At 44.8% G+C, this 24,650-nt stretch overlaps 1 protein-coding gene across 1 annotated transcript; it reads left to right on the top strand.

Moving 5' to 3' along the window:
* The first annotated feature begins 20,945 nt into the window (after positions 1 to 20,945).
* LOC126516752 (uncharacterized) lies at positions 20,946 to 24,176 on the top strand. Its single transcript, XM_072289648.1, has 4 exons — positions 20,946 to 21,041; positions 21,347 to 21,464; positions 22,034 to 23,079; positions 24,165 to 24,176. The coding sequence occupies exons 1-4, from the start codon at positions 20,946 to 20,948 to the stop codon at positions 24,174 to 24,176; spliced, it is 1,272 nt and encodes a 423-aa protein (XP_072145749.1).
* Positions 24,177 to 24,650: the final 474 nt, after the last annotated feature.

Below are 24,650 nucleotides of genomic sequence, written 5' to 3'. Positions count from 1 at the left end.
CTGCGGTACAGAGCCAAGACGTCCTGAATGCACGTGACATAGGGCTCTGTTGACGCCTGCACATAGGCGGAAAGCGCCTTCTGCGCGGCAAGTTGGTGACAGTAGGGGTTGTCGAACAAGTCTCGAAGCTTTTGCTTAAGCGAATACCAACTGGTGAGCTCATCGTCCGTGCGAAACCAAACTCGAGGTGTGCCACCGAGGTAAAAGACTACGTTGGCGAGCATGGTAGTAGGGTCCCACCGGTTATTGCGGCTGGCGTGTTCGTACAGGCTGATCCAGTCATCGACGTCTTCCCCATCTTTTCTCGAGAATAAGCCAGGATCACGGGGAGCGGGGAGAGTGATGTAGGTCGTCCAAGTGGCAGCAGGTGTTGGAGCCGGCGGAGTCGAGTTGTCGTCGTCGGGAGTCATGAAGGAAGGCTTGACGTACCGCCCACTGCGAAGCTCCATGACGAGGTACTGGGAACGTCCACCTCTACCAGATATGTTACGTAGGAAGACGCAGACTAAAAGCTATATACAAGTATATTTACAAGAAAATACGCCGCACTTGGCCAAGAGGCAACAGCCCGCGCTAGCCTCTAATCGTCGTCTTCGTCTTCACACTGCTCACCTCTTCGTGATCGCAAATACTGTTCCGTAGCAATAATAAAAGCTTGGACCCTTGCCTGTAAGAAAAATATTGCAGAAACTTTGGTTTACAGTGTGTTGAGATTGGGCACTACAGTCTTCAGCTTCTCTTCGGATGGCTGGAGATGCAGGGTATACAGGATTATAAAAAGCTATTCTTGAAATTGTTGCGTGCCATTCCCCAATTGTAACAGCTGTAAATACCTTCCATGAATTTATTCTACCAAATTTTCAATCACTGCTTATCGAACAGTTGTCGTGAAACATTTTTTGAGTTCGGCATTCAAACAAATGAAGGCCGCTACAAGGGAACATAGAAAGCAGGACCGTTATGTAGTTCGATTCGTTCAGCCACAAGGTATGCTGCGACCAGACACTGTGCATACGTGCTGGACAACTTTAACAAGTTACCAGATGAAATCTTTAACACGGCATCGAAAAGCACGCAGAAAGAATTGTTAAAGGAGCTATGGTGGAATTTGCTTCAGAACATTTTTGCTATCGTAATATTCACTTCTTCAATTTTCTCTGTCGTAAGTAGAATAACCAAATGTTATCTTGTTCTCTTTCCATTTTTTTGTCATTCATTTTTTTATTTGTTATACATGTCTGATCAATTTATGTGTTTTTTTTCCACCACGTGTATCATGTTCATAGGCACGGTCCTACAAGCCAACTGAGGCTTAGACCGGCCTGTTCGTGTCGTTTTGAATTTTTTTGGCAATAAACATTATTATTATTATTATTATTATTATTTCCGATGGTAGTCCACTCCTGTCTTCACTAAATGTACTTTAGTTAGCAAATGTGTCATCACGTCTAGAGCGTTTCCGTAAGCTAGAATTGATAAAAACGAGCCCGTCTTTGTAAACCTTTAAATTTTGAACACGGAACAGTACCTGATTCGTCCAGCATCTCAGACGGCTTCCTCTGGCCTCAACACAGTGCTGCCTGTGGTTTGGGAATACCAATACATAAGTCGAACATTGATATAACGAAGTTCTACTTGCAGCCAAAAACTTCTTTATATGGCAAGTTTCGTTAATTCGAGGTTTCAACGTTTCAGCCTTAAGCACAACTTCACCAATTCCCAGAGCATTCCTGGTGGGTTGTATCTCTTTAGTAAGCACTTATAAAGAAATACCAAGAAGGCTGCGCCATAACAGCGCGGTAATGAGCGCCAGCGCGTTCAGCGCAGATCGCGCCGAGAGCAATGCATCGCCGCGACTCACGGCGTCCGAGATTTACGTTTGTCGCGGTCTGACTGCACTTGGTGCCCGCAGCTGGCGAAAACAAAAGGGTAAAAAGATACGGATATCGGTCCTGAACAAAAAAAGTGAGATTTCCGAAGTCCCCCATTACGGCTTGCCTCATACTCATATCCTTGTTTTGGCACGTAAAACCCAATTAAATTTTTTATTTTTTTTTACAATTGCGGAAGTTTCGATTGAAGGAACTGTATTGTAGGCATTTGTATTTCAATCGCAGCACCTCTCACGTAGGGTATCATTTGTGCCAGCGTATGTGCTGACATGTGTGCGCGACGCGCTGGGCAAGATTACGAGACAGCCCTGGTTGTGAACACTGCCATACGCCTGAAACGCTGAAACGCATATTGTGCGATCGCCCAGCATATATGCTGGACCAAAGGAAGTTGGAAAGTTCCCTAGCCAGCAGTGGCTGGCAACCATTGTCGGAGGACGCTATTCTCGGGCCATGGCCGGACACTGCAACTTCAATGCAGGCAACAAAAGCGCTGTTGAAGTTTCTGTAGGACACAAAGCTAGACGAGTGGCTCTAGTAGGGTGACTGTCTAATATACATAAGCACTCACCACCTCTCTTATCATCATCACCAACCCAAGTACCTTCACTCCCCTTCCCTCTTCCCCACTGCATAGTAGCAGACTAAAGCGCACTACCTCAAGTCGACCTCTCTATCTTTCCTGTCGATAAATTCTATCTATCAATTCTATATTAAATTTTTATGCTTAAACAAGACCGCCCTTTGTGTACGGCGCTGCTCTCATGAATCTGCCTCCAAATTATAGAACATAAAAATTGACATTTTGTTTCATACCGCCTACCTTGGGTAAGCTCTTCCGCGCTCTTGCGGGGGTCAAAGGGGGGCAGGCGGAAATTTGGGGGAGGGCGGTTGCCCCCCCCCGTCACTCCCCGTGCGCCCCCCCCCCCCCTGGCGCGACGCCAGCCTATCAAACGTAATAGGGTCTAAAGCCCATCATATTCCCTCTTGTAACATAATAGCACCCGGTAACACAAAGAACTTCACATGGAGCACAAGAGACAGCGCGTCATATCGCATTTTGTTGACTTCACGCTATTGCTATTGTTTAAATTGGTTGCCATTACAAAAAGTAGCAGTAATTATTTTGTCCTTGTTACAGAACTTAAAATCTGCATTTGTGTAGTTGTTGCATATTTTTGGCATGTATGATATAACTCAATATACTGGCGTGTAAAGATTACATTAGGGTTTGTCTTATATTAGTGTCTTGATTGCTTGCTACCTTATTTATAATATTGTTTAATAATAATTTCAGCAATTTTTATTAGTTATTTTCTTTCCATACGTCTTGTCATTTCCCCCCTTTTTGAAGCGCGTGGTGTCTCTGTCAGCTTTGCAATTGTAACATGAAGGTTGTTTTTTGTTAGTTATCTTTGATTGTACCAAAGAAGTTGGTGAAGGTTCCGTGACTTTCATGCTTTATATACTGGATGTTTTCTTGAAATGAACTTCAGTTGCTAGTCACCGCCGAGTGGTGGCGCCTCCTTTTACTCTGTCCGTGTGCAGACGCGCTGTTGCAACAATGGAGTTTCGCTTTCTTGGCCATCGAATGCACAGACTCCTTAAAAAAAAACCTTGTTCCAGTTAGTAACCAGAACGTAGTAACGGTTTGTCAAAAAATTTATTGATATTCCGGCAACCATACGTAGTAACGGCATAAGTAGATGGATTAAATAATCCAACAAGCTGGTGCAGACGACTAGCACATGTACTAGCACTGGTAGCATATGCAGTAACAGTTAATCAAGCATAGATTGTAATGACACTCGTATAGCGGCGTGTGCTACCCAATTAGCCTTGGGGCTTTGTTTTTACAATTGTTACTTACGTAGCCAGAAAATAGTTAGGCGGTTTCTGTTTTATAGCCTGGTTATCAACACATATAACAAAAACGAAAACAGCATTGCCAGCCAGTTTAGTCGCATTTATAACACCATCAAAAAGACGAACGAAAGGGCCAAGCCTGACAGGAACATTAAGTTGCGTGTAATGAATTCCACGGTACATAAAGGAACCAACGATAAAAGGGAACAACGCATCGAGCAGCGCAATGCTAGGGATACTACGTGACAGGCGTCTAACAACGACGTTATATATATATATGTACCGGCGCGGCCACTGTTATGCCCCTACCACTGGCGCGCGTCGCCAAGCTTCGGCGCGCGCCGACAAGCGAACACTTGGCTTCGCGTTGGTCGGAGGAAGTGGGCGCGCAACCACTGGAGCGAAGCTCCAACGCGCGCCGAAGCTCGCTCCTCGGTTGCGACGCACTGTTGCTGGGCTATTTTATCTTCATCCGTCAAAGCCCGGCCTAACACAGCCTGCTGTAAACTAAGCTTGGAACAATAAGTTAGTGATCTGTATGCGCTTATAGATATAAAAAATACGTTTGAATAATGAATATACGCCTGCCGCAACAGTTTGTTTTTATTTTTGAAGTAACAATAGTGCACAAAATATCGACATCAGCGCTCGCGCGTCGTCTGCCTGCAAGATCGCTTTGCAAACACCTGCACGACAATGCCATACCATATCAAAAACTGTTGTACCATTTCATTTTTTGGTAGCTCATTGCACAGCCAACTATGTAAGAATTAGGCGTGTAAAGTATCACTGAAAAATCTGTGTTGGAAATATTGTCACGTAGAAGTGACGGTAAATAAATAGTACAGACTCAATCGCAACGATAGCGGCGAGCAATGTCGGCAATCGTCGAAAATCTCGTCTGCGGGTCAAGCGCGTCGATTTGCATACATCAGTCGTCGAAAGTTACAGCCTATTCGCTGTTGGCCGCGCGCCTTCCAGAAACTACTATACAATTCGTTTCGCGTATACAATCAGATTAACAGGGTTCGTTGACAACAGACAGAACCATCGATAACATTCGCGAAACTTCCGATACGTTCAGGCGCATCCTGCACCGAGCGATAACGTTTACATCTTTTAGCTGGTGAAATACGGTAACCAGATGCAGATAAAGCATCCCTGTCAATATAATTATGCTTGTTCGTGCATGAAACGAACGTGAAAAGTGGGTTCTGAGAAAACCAGCAAAAAAGTATTGAAACACCTATAGCACTCACAAAAAAAAAATCTAGAATAGCTAAAATTTATGTAATTCGTAGCTTGTCTCCGCCCGATTCCTGATTCTGTTAAATCTAGCCCATGGATCACCTCTATTATTCTGGGTTGTTTTGATGCATCAACACCACATCCGGAGGCCTTCACATTCAGTGTATTGCTACAAAACATTTTCACAGTGTAAGGGCCATGCTCTATTGTAACTGGTTTCCACATGTCAAGTTTGTCTTTCTTTACATTAGTGAAGTGACATACCGTCAGATAATACAAGCTTGAGAATTGGAGGGTTTTAATAGCGGTCTTTCGTTGCCCTTTGCCAAGTCGTACTATTGAAGCGCTTATTCGAATGTATGGGTGCAGCTCATTTGCATGGTATAAGAAATATGTAAACAGGTTATTTTCACAATTTATACACTTCGTCACCACAAAAAAAAAATTGTTTTATTGTTTTCAGCCTGCTATGATGTTTTGGCTGAGAAAGATATATTCAATTTGTTCTGCGAGGCACGCAATAATTGCTGTGCCATATTTTATTGCCCAACACTGGATACAGTAGCTAACCATTATTATTACTCAGACGAAATTAATAGCACAATGCATATGACCAGGCACATAGCATATTATTATTGCACTTCTTTAATTCACGTCCTTTTTTTAATTGACGTCCTTTTTTTAATTGCACAAAAGCTACTGCGCTGAAATAGTAATTAGTACATACTTAAAACGCACGATTTTATACTACGATAATAATAATCATTCAAATGTTTATTGTAGTGCCCAGGAACAGCTAGAGAGCCTTTGTACTGGTGCACTTAACGAGCACTATGCGAGACAAAATGTACAGAAAACATGAATTTGGTAGACAAAAAAATGCAAGATAGAGAAACAAATCAGGAAAAAAAGAAAAGGGGAAAAGTAAACGGGAGTTAATCCTACGTGATTATCTACAGATACACAAAACACAGGAAACGAACTCGGAAGTATGTTTTGGAGTCGAGTCTTATACAGCACAATCTTGCAACAAGGCCAGGCAACGAATGTGGAATGCTACCTGGTATACTGTTGCGGCAAGAACAAATGCATATGATCAAGAAGCTTTAGGGAATGCATAATGTCATGGACCACCTTATACAGGAACAAAAGGTGCGATTAAGTCTTGAATCTAGAGGTACGAGTTGAAGTATATTTGAGAAGGGTCAACTGTGTTCGCCAGAATGGCAAAAGTGGTGCTTTAAGACAGATATCAATTTATTCTATATGCGTTCAATGCGGTCAGAATTAGATTTGCTCGTTGCACCCCCTCCTACAGAGGCAAACTCTAGTAGTTGGCGGCACACAGCAGAATTTCAGAAACACAATAGGCGAGTGACAATCATGCAATATACGGCATGCAATTCCAAGAGCGTGAAGGGCATGTTGTGTAATTATCTATGTGAAGAGAAGCTTAGCATTTTGTCGAAGTACACACCAAGATCTTTCATTTCATGACCATAAGGAGTGGAGCATCACATAGGGTGTATGAAAATTTCACATAGTGCGTTTTCTGCATATTGTCAATTCGGCTTCGATGAACTTCGGTTTCTCGGACACGTCATCAGTGATGAAGGCGTCCGACCAGATCCCGAAAAGACAGCAGCTGTTGCGAGGTTCCCGACACCCACAGACAAAAAGTCAGTGCGACGTTTCTTGGGTTTATGCGCATACTACAGAAGATTTGTGGAAAACTTTTCAAACATTGCTGAGCCCCTTACAATACTGACAAGAGATGATCACCCTTTCATGTGGAAAAGCGAACAACAAGACGCCTTTGACGAGTTAAGGAAACGCCTGCAAGCTTCTCCAATCCTTGCCCATTTTGATGAGACAGCCGACACTGAAGTTCAACCGATGCGAGTAACGTCGGCCTCGGTGCGATACTAGTGCAGTGGAATAACGGCCAGGAGAAAGTAATTGCTTATGCCAGCCGTAAGCTCTCGAAAGCAGAGGCAAACTACTCCGCAACCGAGAAAGAGTGCCTTGCAGTCATTTGGGCAATATGTAAATTTCGGCCCTACCTCTATGGTAGACCATTCAGAGCAGTCAGCGATCACCATTCGCTTTGCTGGCTGGCGAATCTCAAGGATCCATCCGGACGACTAGCAAGATGGAGCCTTAGGCTTCAAGAGTATGACATTACTGTCGTATACCGATCCGGGAGGAAACACAGCGATGCCGACTGCTTGTCACGCGCACCCGTCGAGACAACTGTGTCAGAAGAAGAGGATTTCTCGTTCCTTGGCATTGTTGACGCGTCACAAATTGCTCAACAACAACGAGATGACCCGGAATTGCTTCCACTTATACAGCGCCTGGAGGGACTGGACGTTCAACTGCCGCGTATTTTCTCTAGGGGGCTTTCCTCGTTCTGTCTGCGAGGAAGTGTCCTCTACAAGAGAAACTTCGAGAACAGCGAGACAAAGTTTTTACTTGTCGTACCCACATCTATGCGAGAAGAAGTTTTGCATGCATGTCACGATGAGCCGACGTCTGGACACATGGGCGTGAGCCGTACAGTTGCTAGGATTCGTCTGAAATACTACTGGCCCAAGTTATTAGCCTCAGTGCAGCACTACGTCAAGACTTGTCGCGAGTGTCAAAGGCGCAAGACTCCATCCGTAAAACCGGCCGGCCTCCTCCAGCCAATAGAGCCACCAAAAGCCCCATTCCAACAAGTCGGTACGGACCTCCTTGGACCCTTCCCAACATCATCTTTAGGCAAAAAGTGGATAGTTGTGGCCACGGACTACCTGACCCGTTACGCAGAAACTGATTCCCTGTACAATGCAACGGCTGTCGAAGTTGCAAAATTCTTTGTCCACAATATCGTGCTCAGGCATGGCGCTCCCGCAGTTGTTATTACCGATCGTGGAACGGCCTTTACTGCGGACCTAATGAAATGCTTGTTGCAAATGACACATACTGATCATAGGAAAACTACGGCGTACCACCCTCAGACAAACGGTTTAACTGAACGCCTTAACAGAACACTGACCGACATGCTTTCGATGTATGTCGACGTTGAACATAGGCTGTGGGACGAAATTTTGCCATACATCACCTTCGCATATAATACGGCCGTTCAGGAAACAACACGAGTCACCCCGTTTGAACTTGTATTCGGCCGAGCAGTAACCACAACTTTGGATGCTATGTTGCCGTTAGATGAAGAAAACCATAACTCATCTGACCTAGATGATTTCTTGCAACGAGCCGAGGAGGCACGACAGATGGCAAGGTACCGAATACGCCGCCACCAACGCATCGACTCCAGCCGGTACAACCAGCGCCGTAGTGAAGATCATTACCAGCCCGGTGACAAGGTGTGGGTATGGACCCCAGTGCGACGCCGTGGACTATCTGAAAAGCTTCTGTGCCGATACTTCGGCCCTTACGAAATACTTCGTCGTATAAGCGACGTCACTTACGAAGTGAAATCCGCTGGACACGGGAGCCCAAGACGGCGCAACTCCACGGAAGTTGTGCATGTTGTCCGCATGAAACCCTACCAGGAGAGGTCATGAACAACAACAACAAAAAAAAAGTGAGAGCCCACAGGAACCCCTACTTCCTCTCACGCATCGGGTCGATGCGGCAAGGAGGGGGATAATGCCACGACAAACTTGGTGACATTCAAGTTGCGCGCCCTTTGCATTGGGCACTGTGCACGCCGTACAGTGGTGTTGTTCAGCAACAACAGGAAGCGATCTTCGTGGCACGGGCAGCCAGTTGGACCCGGCTCGCATGCGGCACGCGCACGAGGTGTCACGCGAGAAGAAGAGGAAGACGGTTCGAGCCCAGTTTGAGAACGCGACTGCCGCGGATTCCTGCACGACCGCAGTGACTTTTACTTGTGGGCACAAGTTCGCCTTTAATAAATATCCTTGTTTTACTAACATCGTTACAATATAACTTAATGCCATAGTATTGGAAGCATCTAGGAGTACTTATTGTTTCTGCACCAGTTTGAGAGTGAAAAAATGTCTTTTTGGTAGTCGATGCAGTGGTGAACACTGTTCACAATCTAAAATAGTTTCAAGTTGTCGGCACACAAAGTCATGCTGTTCATTTATTAAAATGCTCTTAGCACTAACAGAAAGCAAGGAATCCAATATCGATTCAAACACTTTTGACGCACTGCAGAGGATAGATATAGGTCGGCAGTTAGTAACTGCACATCTAGCACCTGATTTGTGCATGGGCAATGTCCATGCTACCTTCCGAGTGCTAGAAAAGGTACTTAACTTTAGGGATATATTGAAGACGTTTGTGAGAACAGGTAACAAGTATGCTTCCATACGTCTTAACCCTTTCAGATGCCACTTTATCCCGTTGATTGAAAAGTTGCTTTCACCCAATCTCTTGCATTTTCAGAATCGCAGAAAGTGTACAGCTGCAGAAGATATTAAGCATTTTCTATTGTTTAGCGAATTTGGTCAAGTTTACAAAATTTCAACTCCATGCGAAAACTCACTACAGGAACACAAAATATGAGAACATGTACTATTTCGTGTTTTGAAAAGCTTGAAAAGCACTTATCCAGCCACTTGAAAATTATGCCTGATGCATGATATTGTAAAAAACAATGAAAGAAGTGAACCCGCTACATGCAACATACTGACACAGAGTAAAAACACCTACCTTCCCACTCATTTTGCTAAAACATTCTGCACTTTATTCAAAATTGTAGCACAGTTCCAATAATAAATGCTTCAAGATGTATGAAACACATTTTAAATACCATTACTTTCATCAGTGCTTTTGCTATTGATGCACTCTCCTGCTGTGCACAATTGTGTAGACAGCGTCTCAAAGGGTTAAACTCTGCGGAAGAAATACCATCAACACCACCAGAAAGGGAAGGTTTAAGGCACTTCATACACTTGAAAACAAGGTTTTCATTGACTGATAGCGTACACACTGTGCCAGACTGAGAAGGAAGGTGACTTGAAGCATATTTCACACCATATAGCAAACGGAAATGTTCTGCAAAGGCATCAGCAATGTTCGAGGCAACACCACCATTTTGATGAAGAAGACGCACATCTTTGGCACTCTTTTTAGAACAGTGAAAGTGCACAAAGCTCCAGAAATATTTTGAATTATGTGTCACGCTGGCTTCAACACAATCAATGTGGTCGTAGTGATGATTCTAATAATAATAATAATAATAATAATCTTTGTGGGAACTTGGCACTCTAGACTAAAACAATGCTGATGCCTGTATGTTAGAGCATCTGATAACCAGCCATCTAGAGAGCAGGAATTTGCAGGATGCAGACGACACCTCTTTCCCCTCCACGTGCACACACACGCACACGCACACACACACACACACTTGCTCAATAACAGCACGGCACACACACACACATTCAACGGGTGCACAACACACAGGAGTGCCAATTCAGTCTGGTTCCAAGGAAGGAGAGTCAAAATGGCCAAGGGGGGTGAAGAGAAAGCTCTGTATGCCAGAAATAATCATGGAGTTGTGGTGTCGGGCCATAGAGGCACGGTGAGGGCTCGGGCTGTGCTGACCACTTGTTCAGACGAACTGAAGAAAGATTAGTGCTGTTCAGAGAGCCGTCAAGCACCCTGTAGTATAGACTAGTGCAATGTTGCGCTGGTATTGCAGGGTGTGCTACATGAGGGGTTTGAGGCAATCCTCGTAGGCTGGCATGAGCTTGCGAGAACCGAAAAGACGAGAGTAGAGGGTGCGTGTTGTCCGGCGCTGCACAAGCTTAAGTTTGTTAGCATCCCGAGTTTGGTACGGGAACTATACTGATGAGTAGTACTCCAGTCGTGACTGAAGGATAGAAGCGTAGAGTGCTCGGAAAACCTTACGTCATCAGGGAAGGGAGACACGGGAAACAAACCCAAGAATGGGCCGATGCTTAGATACAGTGCTGGTGACATATGCGGAAAAATTGAGAGAAGAGCTAAATGTTACACCCAGAATGGGAAGGGCCTGAACCGTCCTTATAGAGGTGCCTCCATGGAAGTAGGTTGGACGTGCAGCAGTTTTGTTGTGGCTGATACGCATGGCAGCACTTTTCGCAGTGCTACTACAATGTTTGTTATTGTAGGCCCAGTCGTTAACCTTTACGGAATGTATTTATTGCAAGCACATATGCTGTGCATCGGCATATTGTTGTTGTGGAAGTGTTAACTTGTTAATCAAACACATTCTGCGCAGATGCATTAGTAACTTAGTTTTGAGTAGATCTTTGTCCTGACTACAATTTATAGTATCGCAGCAAGAAACATTTTAGTAGAAGCTGAAGGGATTCCAGCAGTTTAAGCATACCGACTGCACTCACACAATGCACTCACACCAGCTACACTTCCCATCAACAAAAAGTGAGATAAAAGATCAATTACACTTTCACTGACTCAGTACTTGCTGCTTCTGAAGCAGGAATCGAAGCAATCATGGTATACGCTGCTACATGCATAGGTCTTGCATGATGCAGGTCCTGCTATGCACTGCAGACTGGGCACACGTTGCAAACAGATTTCTTTTTGCAGTGCTCAAGTATAAGGACACACTGAATCAAACATGACTGCGTTGTCGCGTATGCTTCAGTGCGTCAGTGTTCTTGATTGCTACACGAGCGATTTATCTCCAACTAGCCTAAAAGACGGATGCACTTGCAAGAAGTGAGTGAAGGAGCACTGTGAACTTGTACTGAACTGGATTCACACGCCGAATAGAAGAGCGCAGTGTCAGCTGAAACGGGCGGCACGGCTGATAATGTAAGTACTTCCCATAGTTCGGCTACTAGTGTCTTTCGCTTTCGGAAGTTATCTTTGCCACTGGAAACAGCGCAGAACTTGCCCGTTAAACTTGCGTCACCCGACACCACACGAAACACGCCGTGGTTGACCACCCCAAGTTCCACACGGTTCATTCACCACATCACACATCACACGACGTCAGGAGTACCATATTTTAAATCACTGCAGCACCAAACAAACAGCTGGGTTCCTTCACTCGCCAGTTGTCAACTCGATGGCCGCGCTAGGCCTACGCGTAACGTAAACAACATCGGCGATAGGCGAGTGCTGATTATCCAGACTTCGGAACTCGTAAACATGTTTCCATTCGTTTTGAGCACAACAAAATACACATACAACAATCACAGACGTTGCGGCAATCGTGATTCGGTTGGCTGTTTTAGCCGACGATCGTACCGAGCCCGGCGGAACCCAGTGGGCAGGTTGGATTAGTCGGCGTCGTTCGAAGTCGCTTCGGATCCACGTCGCGCTGCCACAACCCAGGGTCGTCGGTCGGTCGGTCGTGTCGTTGTCGGTCTACTATTACAACACTGTCTTTCAGGAGCACTGTCGCGCTCGTCGTGCGTCCAAAGTACTCGGACGATCGTTCGTGCCGGCGCCTTCGCACGGTCTGCCATCATAGGCATAGCAGCCGGAGGATTCGCAGCCTCCGATTGGTTGACGCTTGCGACGCGTCGCAGCCTCTCATTGGTGCACGCCGGCGCAGCGTCGCCTCGCGTCGGCAAACTTCTAGCATCGGCAGTGGACATAATCGCTGCGCGTCGTCACGCTTCGCTGTGTTTCCGACCGACGCTTTTGACGCTTCGGTGCGTGCCGAAGCTTTCCGACGCGTGCCAGTGGTTGGGGCATTAGAGGTAACACGGCGCGCGTGGCCTAAAGCGTGGCCGCGCGCGCAATCAGCAAGCGCAATCAGCGCCAGAGGCGGAGTTAGCTGCGCATCGTCAGCTACGTTTCCTCCCACTTCGCCGCACGCGCTCTGGTACAAATGACTGTGGCCAGGGCGCTCGAAAAGAAGTAGTTGAACTGAGTTATCTGGGCGCGCCGTTCATGCTGCACCCAGTATCCGGCTTCGAGTTTTAGGCGTTCGTTCTCGTCGCATTCACCTCACAGTTATCGCGTCGTTCTGTCACCATAGTCTCGATCAGCGTATCTGAATGGCTACGGGTTTCAATTTCTGCACCGAAAGGCATCGTACGAGTGTTCAAGCGCGACTAGATCAGTGTTTCAATAAAAATGACATTAAGTTTGCCGCTGAAATTCCCTTCGTCATTGGCCCAGACATTGCAACCTGCATTGCCCCCTTGTTAAGGTGACTCATGTTGGTCTCGCAGAATTGCTGCCTCGATTGTCTCGGAAAGGAAGGAGACGTTCATCTAAGCTTCATTTGCAGTCGTGGTCTGGGCTTCTTCGTATTTACCATATAATAAATCTGAAGCACAGATTTATAAATATGCTTTGTTGGTCGTGTGGTTTTTTACTTCCTTAACATACGAATTCTGAAACCGGCCTTCTGGGACAAAAGGCACCTTTTAGAAGTAACAGGCGCTGTTAAAAGTTCAGGCGTACAGTATACCTGCGTGCTTTGATAACCGATTTAGAATCCTACCTGTTGACATACAATTACTACAGGGTTTGCGTAGTCCAAAGCGCGCGCGCAATCTAGGTTTCCCGGCGAAACGGGAGGAAACGTAGCAGACGAGGGGCAGCTAACTCCGCCTCTGGCACTGATTGCGCTTGCGCCGCAATTCTTTCTGCGGCGCCCGTCGTGGCGCTCCGCGGAGCGTGGCCACCCCCTCCGTGTTACCTTTAACCGTGGCCGCGCCTGTACATACTATGTAGCAGTATGTCTTAGCCGCATACATTGTTCCTGTGAGCACGTAATTGTTGGCTGAAGAAAAAATCTTATGACCCTAAATTTGTATAACGCAGCGTTTCCGCATATTTGTATCCCGAGGTAGCACATGAGTATCAATTACATAGGTATGGAAACTATACTTCATCTAAATGTCGCATTAAGACCGCCACTAAATAGCATAATAGAATATACGGTAAGTCAAGGTACTACTAACTTCAACTCCATGCGTAGGTGAATGAGTTGCTTTAGTAATTAGCTAGTAAAATGTCAATAACTGTCTGTTAACGGGTCGCTGAAACGGTTCGGAGAAATTTTGTATGCGCGCAGAGTACAGCTACAGTAGAACATCTGTGCGACAACTTGTGTGAAATGTCTCATATTGAAAGAGCTACGGAGAATTACAGGTTACCCTCCTCCATAGCCGTGCTTTTTCTCCTCAACTCGTTCGCCGAGTGATCGAGGCTACGTTCCGCTTTCACTGGCTCTGCGTCATGATGGGACGGCGTGTTGTCTGCTTCCGATTGTCTTGCAGCCAGTGTGCGAAGCCTTTCCAACCTCTCCGCCAGCCGCCTGGCAGTTGAACCCATACGAGAGCTATCGAAGCAGCATGCGCTGCGAGTATTCTGTCGCAGCACCGAGACTGTCCGGTATTCCGCTAACCACAGGCGACCTGAGCGTTTTGACAAATGGGTGGAGCCGTAAACTAAAGCACCCCCCCCATACTACTATTGCTGTAATGAAGGAGCTTTAGTGTATACGCACAGTAGACGTATGTGAGCGGCCTGATCGGTCTGCACGGTCCAGCCACCTGGTGGCGCGGGGCTTAACCAGCCAAGCAAAGAGCTAGTTGATGTAATCAAGTGTAAAAGATTTTAAACATTTAAAAAAACGTGTTCACGATTAGGCACCTACCAAAAATTTACACCACCAGCCCCAAAGTAGAATACACTTCGTTGCTGCTACATTAGCTCTTTGTTTGGTTGAGCTTGGTGCCGCCAGGTGGCTGCAGCGTGCTGCCCGTTCACATTTGCGCCTCCGCTCATCTCGTAAAACGCCCAGGCTCAGTCCGCTTGCGCTTGCGTGTACCCCTATACAAGAAACGTGAATAGTAATCCTTCGGCGTGAAACCGACAACCGGCGCGGCAGCCACTCCGCTCGCGTGTTTGCCTTGCAGAGGGACGTGATGTCACAGCTTGACATGTCGCCGATCGCTACGTTTATAGCCTACAACGCAAGGGCGAACTATGGTACTCGCGAAAACACAGATCGAGACCAACACAGACCACGAAGCTACCGTCTACACAGAGCACCTAGTAACACAAGCAGACGACACTTGCTGTGTGCCGGAAGTGCTTGAGTGTAGTATTAAATTGGCCTTGTGCATTCTCTTTCTTTTAGTTTATTTTGATAGAAACAAATTAACTAGCATTCCAACTATTACAAGCAAAAACTGTTCACCATGAAGTTGGACAAATTATCGATCACGTGTCCTCTGCGCAGCCAATCGGACACCTCGCCCTACTGGCGTCATATGGTCACCTCACGTCACTTGGTCAGGGGCGGCTGAAAGGTCAGGCGAGAGGTGTGCTGTGATTGGTAGCGATGTACGTTTTTAAAACCGTATAATAAATTACACGCTATACGCGGAGCGCTTAAAGCGTCACTTAATGATCAGAAGGGCCAACCCTAACGACTTAATACGTCTGTACAAGATCGTCAAAATCGTTTCAGGGTCCCTATAAACATGCTGACTGCTTGGTAAAAAACGGCATTTATAAATTTTGAATTATCGATTATATAAACAACTAGTAAAGAAATAGTAATGCGTGGTAAAGTTAATAACTGCGCCTGTTACTAGAGCTTTCGTAACATTTTTATTTGCTCACAGTGCATAATGCACCACTATAGTATCGTCTTCAAAGGATGCAATGACGGCAGCTGCAGTCGAGCTCTAGTACCCGCCGCGGTGGCTAATCGGGTATGGCGTTGCGTTTCTAAGCACGAGATAGCGGGTTCTATTGTTCGCTGAGGCGGCTTCACTTTGACGGGGGCCAAATGCAAACACGCTCGTCTACTCCCAGGTGAAAATTCGCAACTGGGATGCTACGGGTCCCAGTTCTAATGGTTTATTAGCCAATTCCCAGCAGGTAGTGGGACCAGCAGGTAGTGGGACCAGTAGCTAGTGGGACCAGTAGCTACTGGGACCAGTAGATACTGGGACCAGTAGATAGTGGGACCAGTAGATAGTGGGACCAGTAGCTACTGGAACCAGTAGGCACTGGAACCAGTAGGTACGTATGCCGAGCTGTTAGTGCCAAGCTGGCCGCAGCAGCCAACTGGCCACAGGCCTCAATATATCAAGAGATGCATAATCGACAATGTCGGACAGCTTGCCAGGTTTTATTGCAATTTGAGCCGGCGCTTTGATCTTAAGACATCCTGGATCTTCTCCGACAGCAGGCGGCCCAGGTTCAGGAGTGTTGATTCCACGTCTATGTTCTTTTCTGCACCCCAGTGCTTCAGTGTGGCTGTGAAAAGAGCAAATGTAGAAACAGAAACAGATTAAAAAGCTCCAGTGACAGCTGCCACAGCACAACTCGGAAGAAGCTTGAATGGAAGCTGCAATTAAGCTAGTGTATGTGAATTAAACCACTGGCACTGATTGTGGCAGCCGTCAATACATTGCAACTTGGCAACAGTTCGACGTTTTCTAAACATTTTTTTCATCAATTCACCTGCAACAACAGCAACCTTCACGGCTGTTAGTGGCTCTTTAGCCAAGTCGCCCAGGCATTTTTTCCGTGGCGCCACCATCCCTGTGACGCTCTTCTTTTCTAAAACATCCTTCCCCCACACAGCTTCAGCCGTGTCCTTCACGACAAGCGTTGGCTTGAGATTGCGCATGATGTTGAAGGCAGCTTCAAACCGCACAACAACTCCCTTGGCAAGGTGGAACTGCGAGAAAAAGCAATATAATACATACAAAGTCATAATGAGGCAGCAGACCATGAGGAAAGTGAAAGAAAATATAAAATAATAGAAGGCTTCGGCTTTCTGCCTAAGGTCAAAGGTGTACCTAGCTGGAATTGTGGTAATGGCTTATAGACTAATCTGCTTATACTTACTTATACTTACTGCTAACTTATCGTCCAAGTACGATAAGTTAGCAACTGCTGTTGCGTTGCTGATTTGGCCTGCAAAATAAAGGTCACTTGATTACGTTTTGTTTTTGTTGCATTCTGCAAATTAGTGCAATGAAGTAATGTCAGTCCTATTAATACAATTTTGGCCTGTGCCAAAATTGTAATTGGCCAATAAAAAGAAAAATTGCTTTCTAGATAGAAACACCAGGTGAACACCTACTGGCATTTCCATTTAAGAAGTAATTTTCAGCTTCTTTGCTCAATTTATTCGCTTGAAAAAGCTATAGTTATGCAATATGTTGTGTCTTGATTTGATCAGCACAGAAAATTGTGTCCCTGATTTTGCTTTTAGCACTGTGAACACTTTTACAAATAAGTAAATAGCACCATAATAGGTGGCTGCTCATTGCATGAGAATATGCATTCACCACGTGTTCCCAGCAACACGGATAAATGTTAACTAAAATGTGACAAGGCGTTTAAGGTTCATGTACTGTGGACATCCAAAACTGCAAAAGGCAAACGAGAAAACATGGAAGTGCATGGATGGGTACTGACAATGTCTGACCCTTAGCAAGAACCTTTATTAATGATAATAGAATGGCAACCAGTGCTTCACCTGACTGTATCACATGTTATATTTATTTACCAAGGTCTCAGCTTCTCAGCTTTAGCAATGTTGATAGCCAACGAGGAAGCCCAACTCTAAGTAACATGGTGGTACATGATGAAAGTGAACAGAGACTAACACATGTTGCTTTAGCTGGGCACAAATGTGAGAATGCAGAGGAAGCGCAGCTGTTGCCGCATTAGTATTCAAGAGGGTGCACGCTGACTGAGGTCGTCATTTAAATTAAAATGTACAAAAATTGCCTTCCATTTAGTTTTTGCTCTATTTAACTGAGTATACTGAACCCTATTAGGCATGCTTCATAGGCCAGAACAAGGATAAGCATAATTGGTGGTGCAGGCAACATTGTCTGCGGCGAAGCACTGGGAGCCGTGGATCCAGGGGAACCTAAACAGAGAGCCAAACGTGGTTTAGAAAAGCACATGAAATAATTGGTTCTTATTCACCCTGCCTTTAGATGTGCCAGCCAGCGAAGGAAAAGAGACTCACCACAAGCCAACTCGTCACCCAGCGAGATTTCTGCAGTAAAACCAAATGTAATACAAGGTAAATTTTCAGACATGTTATATCAGTGCTCTCAGCAGCAATATTTCTTAACTTTGGCTGCAGCTCTGCTCCATGATCTCACATGTTAAGAATGCATACACAGCTAGGTGAAACGATTGCCAAGTGATTATACAGTTTACAGCTAGTACCAACAAATGTAGGATGTAAGTAACAAAAGGTCAAACCTCTGTCACTGCTGCTCTTTTCTACTTCCTTGGGGATTTCGGCAGCAGCTTCGAGTCTGCCCACTTTTACGGATGAGGCTGAAAGGCATAAATTTTTGTAGAATCAGCACTTCTCTCAAGGAGCAACTGCCCTGCATAGCGGTATGTGCTAAACACCAGTAACAGAGAAAATTACCACATACTTCTAAGTATGCATGGTAATAATTCAAATGGCCATATACATTCACTTCATTAGAAGTAATAATAAAATATTAAACCTTTGCTGCTGCTGCAGCCTTGAAAGAGCTGCTGGGGAAGTGTGCCTTCCACTATAAGAAAAGCAGTTAAAGGGTAAGCAATAGTGCGCCGCTGCCGCATCTCAGGGCACTTATTTAACGAATTAGTAATAAAATATGTCACACTTAACTGAAAAATTTTACTCTCCAGGCACTTCTCTAGAGAAGTGACTCGATCCCTGAGAAAATATCTCTCTTCCTTGTACTGCATGGCCCTCGCCTTCCATACCTGCGCTTTTTCTTGCGCTGCCTTCAGCTCACTCAGCGCGCACAATGAATCAGAGTCGCTGTCTGAGCTCCCCGACTCGATCACAGTGCGGGCCCGCTTGCGCTGCAGTCAATAAAGTGGGTCATTGATTACCCTAGCAGCGCACAGTTCTCAACTTTTTGAGCCTAGCGTGAGTTCATTCACGTGACTTACATGTTGGCGAGTGCGCGCAACTTTGTCTTGGCGGCGATGCGCCACTTGCTGCAAATTCGCATGGGCGTCTTCCAGGGTCTTGTTTATGATGCTGTCGTACATCGCATCCCTTCCAGTCTCCCGGTTTTTTTCTGTGTCTATGAAGTATAAACAATTCACGTGAACTCTGTCAATGTGAAAAATTAGACACACAAAATGTTTTGGTAAAATTAGGACTATCGTGTGCATCATTGTTTTCACACATATTTCTGATAAGCACTAACTATACCGCAGTACTGCAGATTTATATGGCAGACACTAACCTTTTTCTGCACTTTCTTTCTTTGCGTTGTACACTCGGCCGTCTCGGCCCCTTCGTCCGAGCTGCTGTTGAGGTCCGGCCGAATCTTTGGCTTTTGCAGCCTTTTAGTGTCCATTCTTCGACGGACCTCGGCTTCGGTTTTTAAAGAATGCATGGTAACGGTAATAATGATTAACAAGAACTCACAATGGATCCAAAGCACATACTTGCCAGCATCAGGACTTGGGCGTTGTAGTAGTCGGTGTTTTTACCGTCTACCGGGTCCCGCCAAAATACTGAATAAACAGTTAATTTATCAAAATCTAAATCGTTCTTCGGCCTAAAATTTTTTATGTCCGAAGCAGGAATCACATGAAGCTTTCCATCAAAATCGCTAGTGTATCTTACGACGGCAAACATCCTTAAAGCTAGTGCAAACCACGACCGGTGCAAACGCACGCAGAACTCAAGGCATAGTTGTCACGTGGGTCTCACCGAAAGCTTGCCCAGATCGGATTGGATTGCATTGGATTTAAGCGCTCGGTAAAGTAAAATAAATTGTAATAAATATAAATGTCTAAATATATAAAAGTGACAAAACAAATGTTAGAGTAACAAAAATCCTTACATGCCAATAAAAGTAACAAATATTAGTGGAGTTGTTTTAACAAAGATATTTCTTTTCGCAACTACCATCCAATGCGATCCAGTCCGATCCAATCATCCAGCTCCCGCTGTTGTGTTTGCCGTGTTGGCCAGTTGGCCATTGCTAGCTCAGTTTTTCGCGGCCATGGGTCCTCAGAAGCAGTATTTAGGGCCCATGAACAATGCTCACGGCCTTCCGAGATCCACGAGAACGTATCTTCATAGACGTACAATGTCACAGTGCGATTCCTATCAAGCCATGTTGCAAGACAACGATGGAAACGGTGATACGGGGTCGGCGCCAGGTATGCCGTGTACCGACAGTGACTCGGACATTGAGCAAATGATGCAGGACGATAGCTTTGAACCTGAGAACGACTCCAGACATCCTGAGGCGCAAGTGCCCATCGAAAGTGATAGTGAAGTACCACCGGCACAGACTGAGGACGTCGATGAAACATCTGCTAACGACTTGCTGGTACTGGCACTGAACTTTTCACTGGAGTTCGGCTTGTCGTGGAAGGCAGTTGAAGCCCTGTAGAAGCTTATCGCGCACATACTTGATAGGCACGACATTCCGGCGTCAAAGTACCTGTTCAAAAAACACGTAGGAGCCAATATCCGCGATGCCCGGTTCCATTTTTACTGTGCACCTTGCATGACTTTACTGGCGGAAACATCGGGCGATCTGCAAGAACACAATAGTCTGCAGGTGAGCTGCTCCGTCTGTAAAAGAAAATATAGCGGGCGGAATTTGGTGCTAGACGGTCACTTTTTTATCGCCTTGCCTATTGTGCAGCAACTTTCTTCGCTGCTCTCCGAGAAACCCATCGCAAATGCGCTGGTTAAAAGGCTGCAGTCCATTGACCAAGTACAGGCCGGCAGAGACATGAACGAAGTGTCTGACATTACGGATGGTTCCCTGTACAGAGAGCTGAGACATAAATTGAAAAGGCATGACCTGACACTCACTTTCAATGCTGACGGCAGCCCAGTTTTTAAATCGTCGAAGTTTTCTATTTGGGCCGATACAGCTGACTGTCAATGAGCTGCCACCGAAGATGCGGCACAAAAATGTCGTCGTGAGTGCCTTATGGTACGGTCAGTCACACCCCAACATGACTCTGCTTCTCAACAGCTTTGTCCAGCAAATGAGGGACCTTGCCACTGGTGGTGTGACGTGGATGGCTGGCACTGATATAGTTCATTCTGGGGTGAGTAGAATTATTTACGTAACTGTTTTCACTCATGGCAATTTGCACAATTGCTGCTTTGTTAACCTACAAGTAGCTAATGTCAGACCTGCATGTCATCGGAACTACTGTTTGAAACAGATACCTAAGTTTGTATGCCTACTAAGAAAGGATATGTGACAAATTTAAAATGGCATAAATGATTTCCCTGCTTTACAGGCCTGAAGCTTCTAGAGTAGGAGCTTGACCAATTGTGTTTTAAAAATATAATGTCTGTTTTAAGACAAAAACAACAGTCAATATGATAACATATGTGCTTGCTGCAGGTGTACTGCCTCAGCTGTTGTGCTGACGCTCCCGCTCGAGCATCACTTCAGAACTTCACCCAGCACAATGGGTATTACGGTTGCGGGTGGTGCCTGCACGGTGGAAAGACCGTGCATGGTGAGCACAGCTGGTGACAAATCTTGCCATTTTATGATTAGCTATTCATATTTAGGTGTAGCTCTCACTTGCCTTATAGCCACTTTCAGGCTTCTTATAATGAACAAAGGATATATGCAGATGGATAGTTTAAATGTATTATTGTATTACTTCTCACAATTGATTCTTACTCCGAATATACCTCTACAATACATAATCACGCGTGAACGTTGGAAAATAAACCCTATGTTAGTTGGAATCCACAATAATCACGTTTAATGTTGTTGGCCATTCACTGCACTGGTTTAGTAACTATGGTATTGTGCTGCCGAGTATGAGGTGGCAGATTCAATTCTCAGTTGTAGTAGCAGCGTTCCGGTGAGGGCAGAAAACAAAAATGCTCATTTACAGTGGTTTGGGTGCATGTTAAAAAAAAGAAGCTCAGCTTATCAGAACTAATCTGAGCTGTCCACTGCAGAGTCCCTCATAAACCAGTATGCAATTTCACTTGTTAAATCCCATAATTTTATTTAACTGTACAGGCAAGACCTTTCATGTTCCATTTGCACTCTTCTTGCTTTGTCAAACAGGAACTGTCAAGTATCCTATGGATATGAACGTCAGGGATGAAAGAAATGCAGAAAATGCTAAGAAACACACGGAGAAGGCATCTTTTCTGCACCAAGTACACAAAGGTGTAAAAGGCCCATCTCCTCTCATCAACCTGCCGTACTTTGATGTAATTTGGGGCTTCACCCCAGATTACATGCATTGTGTCCTGTTGGGGGTATCACGGCATTTTACAGAGCTTTGGCTGTCTGCTGTGAATCAGCCATATTACATTGGCTCACCACAAGTTCTTTCAATCATTGATGAGCGCTTATGTGCAACAAAGCCCCATCTTTGTGTGTCGCGTCTCCCTCGGTCTCTTTCAGTACGAATGTATTGGAAAGCATCTGAATGGCAGCAGTGGTTGTTGTACTTTTCATTACCATGCCTTGAGGGACTTTTGCCAGCACAGTTTTTTAAGCATTTTTCACTTCTTGTACAAGGCATTGCACTGCTGTTGCAAGGCACAGTGAGCAAAGACAACATTACTACTAGTACAAACTGCCTTGTACGGTTTGTTGTTGACGTGCAGTTTTTATATGGTGAAAACCACATGACCAACAATGTGCACCAGCTACTGCACATCCCGAAGAGTGTTGTCCTACAAGGTCCCCTTTGGGCACACTCTTGCTTCAGTTTTGAGTCCCACATTGGTCACCTTAAAGAGTTAGTGATGTCAGCCAAAGGTGTGCCTATTCAAATTGTTGAAAGCAACATGATGGCCAGCAACTATAAGAGATTGAGTGCACAAGCCAGTCCACATACTTTGCAATTGCCTAGCCACTATAGTAACGATGCTGTTCTTGTGAGCAAGCCACGAAGTGTGTCAGAGCCATTGCTCAGCTTTATTCGCAAACATCTTTGCAACATTATCTGTGGCCCTGTTGTGGAGCATGACCGAGTCATTGTAGCCGGGAACATGTTCCACAGTGAGCAGTACTCAAGGCCAAACAAAACAGACAGCACTGCTTTTGTGACAGGCCAAGGAAAATGCCTCAAAATCAAACACATTGTTTCATTCAATGATGTGAGTGGCTGTGTAAAAATATTTATTGCGTCACGTAGGTTCTTTTCTGAGTGTGCCTATAGTTCAAATCATGTAATGGAATCTCGGAGAGCAGAGCAGGAAATTTTATTTGAATTATCAGCAGATGTTAGCCCATGCTTTTACATGGAATGTGGCGGGAAAATATTTTTTGTAAGGCTAGCACAGAAAACACTGCTGGCGAGCTGAGCTGAGTGCATGGATCAATTTAAATGTAGACGCCTTCCTAGCAATTTTTTCTTTTAAATTTTCATACTATAGGGAGCTTTTCTGGAGCTAGCTTACAATTAGCACAAAACTTTCGGTTAGAAATTCAAGGAGGGCTTTTACAGTTGCTAACTAAAATGTGCTGGGAGAGTATGGTGGTCATGAAAAGAATGTAGTTTATATTAATAAAAGCATGTCCATTGCACAGTTTTGTTTAAAAGTCATGACCTCGACAGATTGGAAAATTCATGTAAAATATTTTTCATGGCATTCTGGCATTACCGCTGCTGCTGTATTGGATGCCATTGGTAGCATTGTGCTTTGCATTGCACTTAATTGGGTTCCACAAAAATTGGTACCTGCTCCCTTTCAACAATCAAATGTAAAAGCTCATTTATAGCATTTGCTACACGTGTGGAATGTTGTAGAGACAACTTCCATTTTAATAACATTGTGCACAGGGTGTTTATGGCTGTCCAATAGCTAAGTAGAAAAACACATTGTACATTTACAACTTTATGGTTGGTAGATGTCACTTTTGTTCACTTTTAGCTGTGTTGTGTAGAGTACCTAAATTAAGAATTATGGCAACTATGAGATTGTATTCCTTACAGCTGCATATCTAAATTTATAATGTTGGTCAGTTTGAACTTGGGGAGCTTATTACATGCAGTACAAAGTATTGCCAGTAAATAGTGAAGTTTGTTTGCTTACAATGGTAAATGTTTACAGAAAGTGCTCTTGAAATCTTACTATGCCGTTCGAGAAAAACCTGCATGAAATGTCTTTGTAATGAATTTTTGTTATTGTAACTGGCGCGGTTCTTCAGTTTTCCTTGTTTTTTCCTATATCTGTTTCAGAGAGTATTTTGAATTATATTTACATATTTCTATGTAACCAGTTTATGGCTAACCTGCTTTGCTTGAGTATGTGGCCTTAATATAGTATGTGTGTGTATAGATGAGCACATATGTAGGTGTGTGTTGGTGACTTTCCTGGTCACTCTTTCAATGACCTCAAAAGTGACATTAGAATTTGGCTTTCATTCTCTAACCACGTCTGGGCAATTTGCAAGTCCTATCTTATTTATAAGGTACACACCCGCCTTGGGTATGAATGAAAGTGCTGGCAAGCTTACGTGCTTGCCTTCTGATTGGAACACTGTTGTTGTAAGTTGAAAGGAAATTCCTCTTAACTATGGCATTTCCCATCTATTCTTTGTGCTGACATGCCTGTTTTATTCGAATGTCTTTACGCTGTTTTGAACCGCTATTATGTTGCATGCCCTTAGCATTGAAGGTTTGTAGTAAAAATGGCTTCTAATTATCTTAAAGGGACACTGAAAC

Source organism: Dermacentor andersoni, chromosome 1 (genome assembly GCF_023375885.2).
Source record: "Dermacentor andersoni chromosome 1, qqDerAnde1_hic_scaffold, whole genome shotgun sequence".
NCBI lineage: Eukaryota > Metazoa > Arthropoda > Arachnida > Ixodida > Ixodidae > Dermacentor > Dermacentor andersoni.
This window is presented reverse-complemented; position numbering and strand designations above follow the sequence as displayed.

Coding starts and splice junctions, on each gene's coding strand:
- LOC126516752 (XM_072289648.1), top strand. CDS start 20,946: ATGACTCTGCTTCTCAACAGCTTTGTCCAGCAAATGAGGGACCTTGCC. Junction 21,042..21,346: donor CTGATATAGTTCATTCTGGG/GTGAGTAGAATT, acceptor TGCTTGCTGCAG/GTGTACTGCCTCAGCTGTTG. Junction 21,465..22,033: donor CGGTGGAAAGACCGTGCATG/GTGAGCACAGCT, acceptor TTTGTCAAACAG/GAACTGTCAAGTATCCTATG.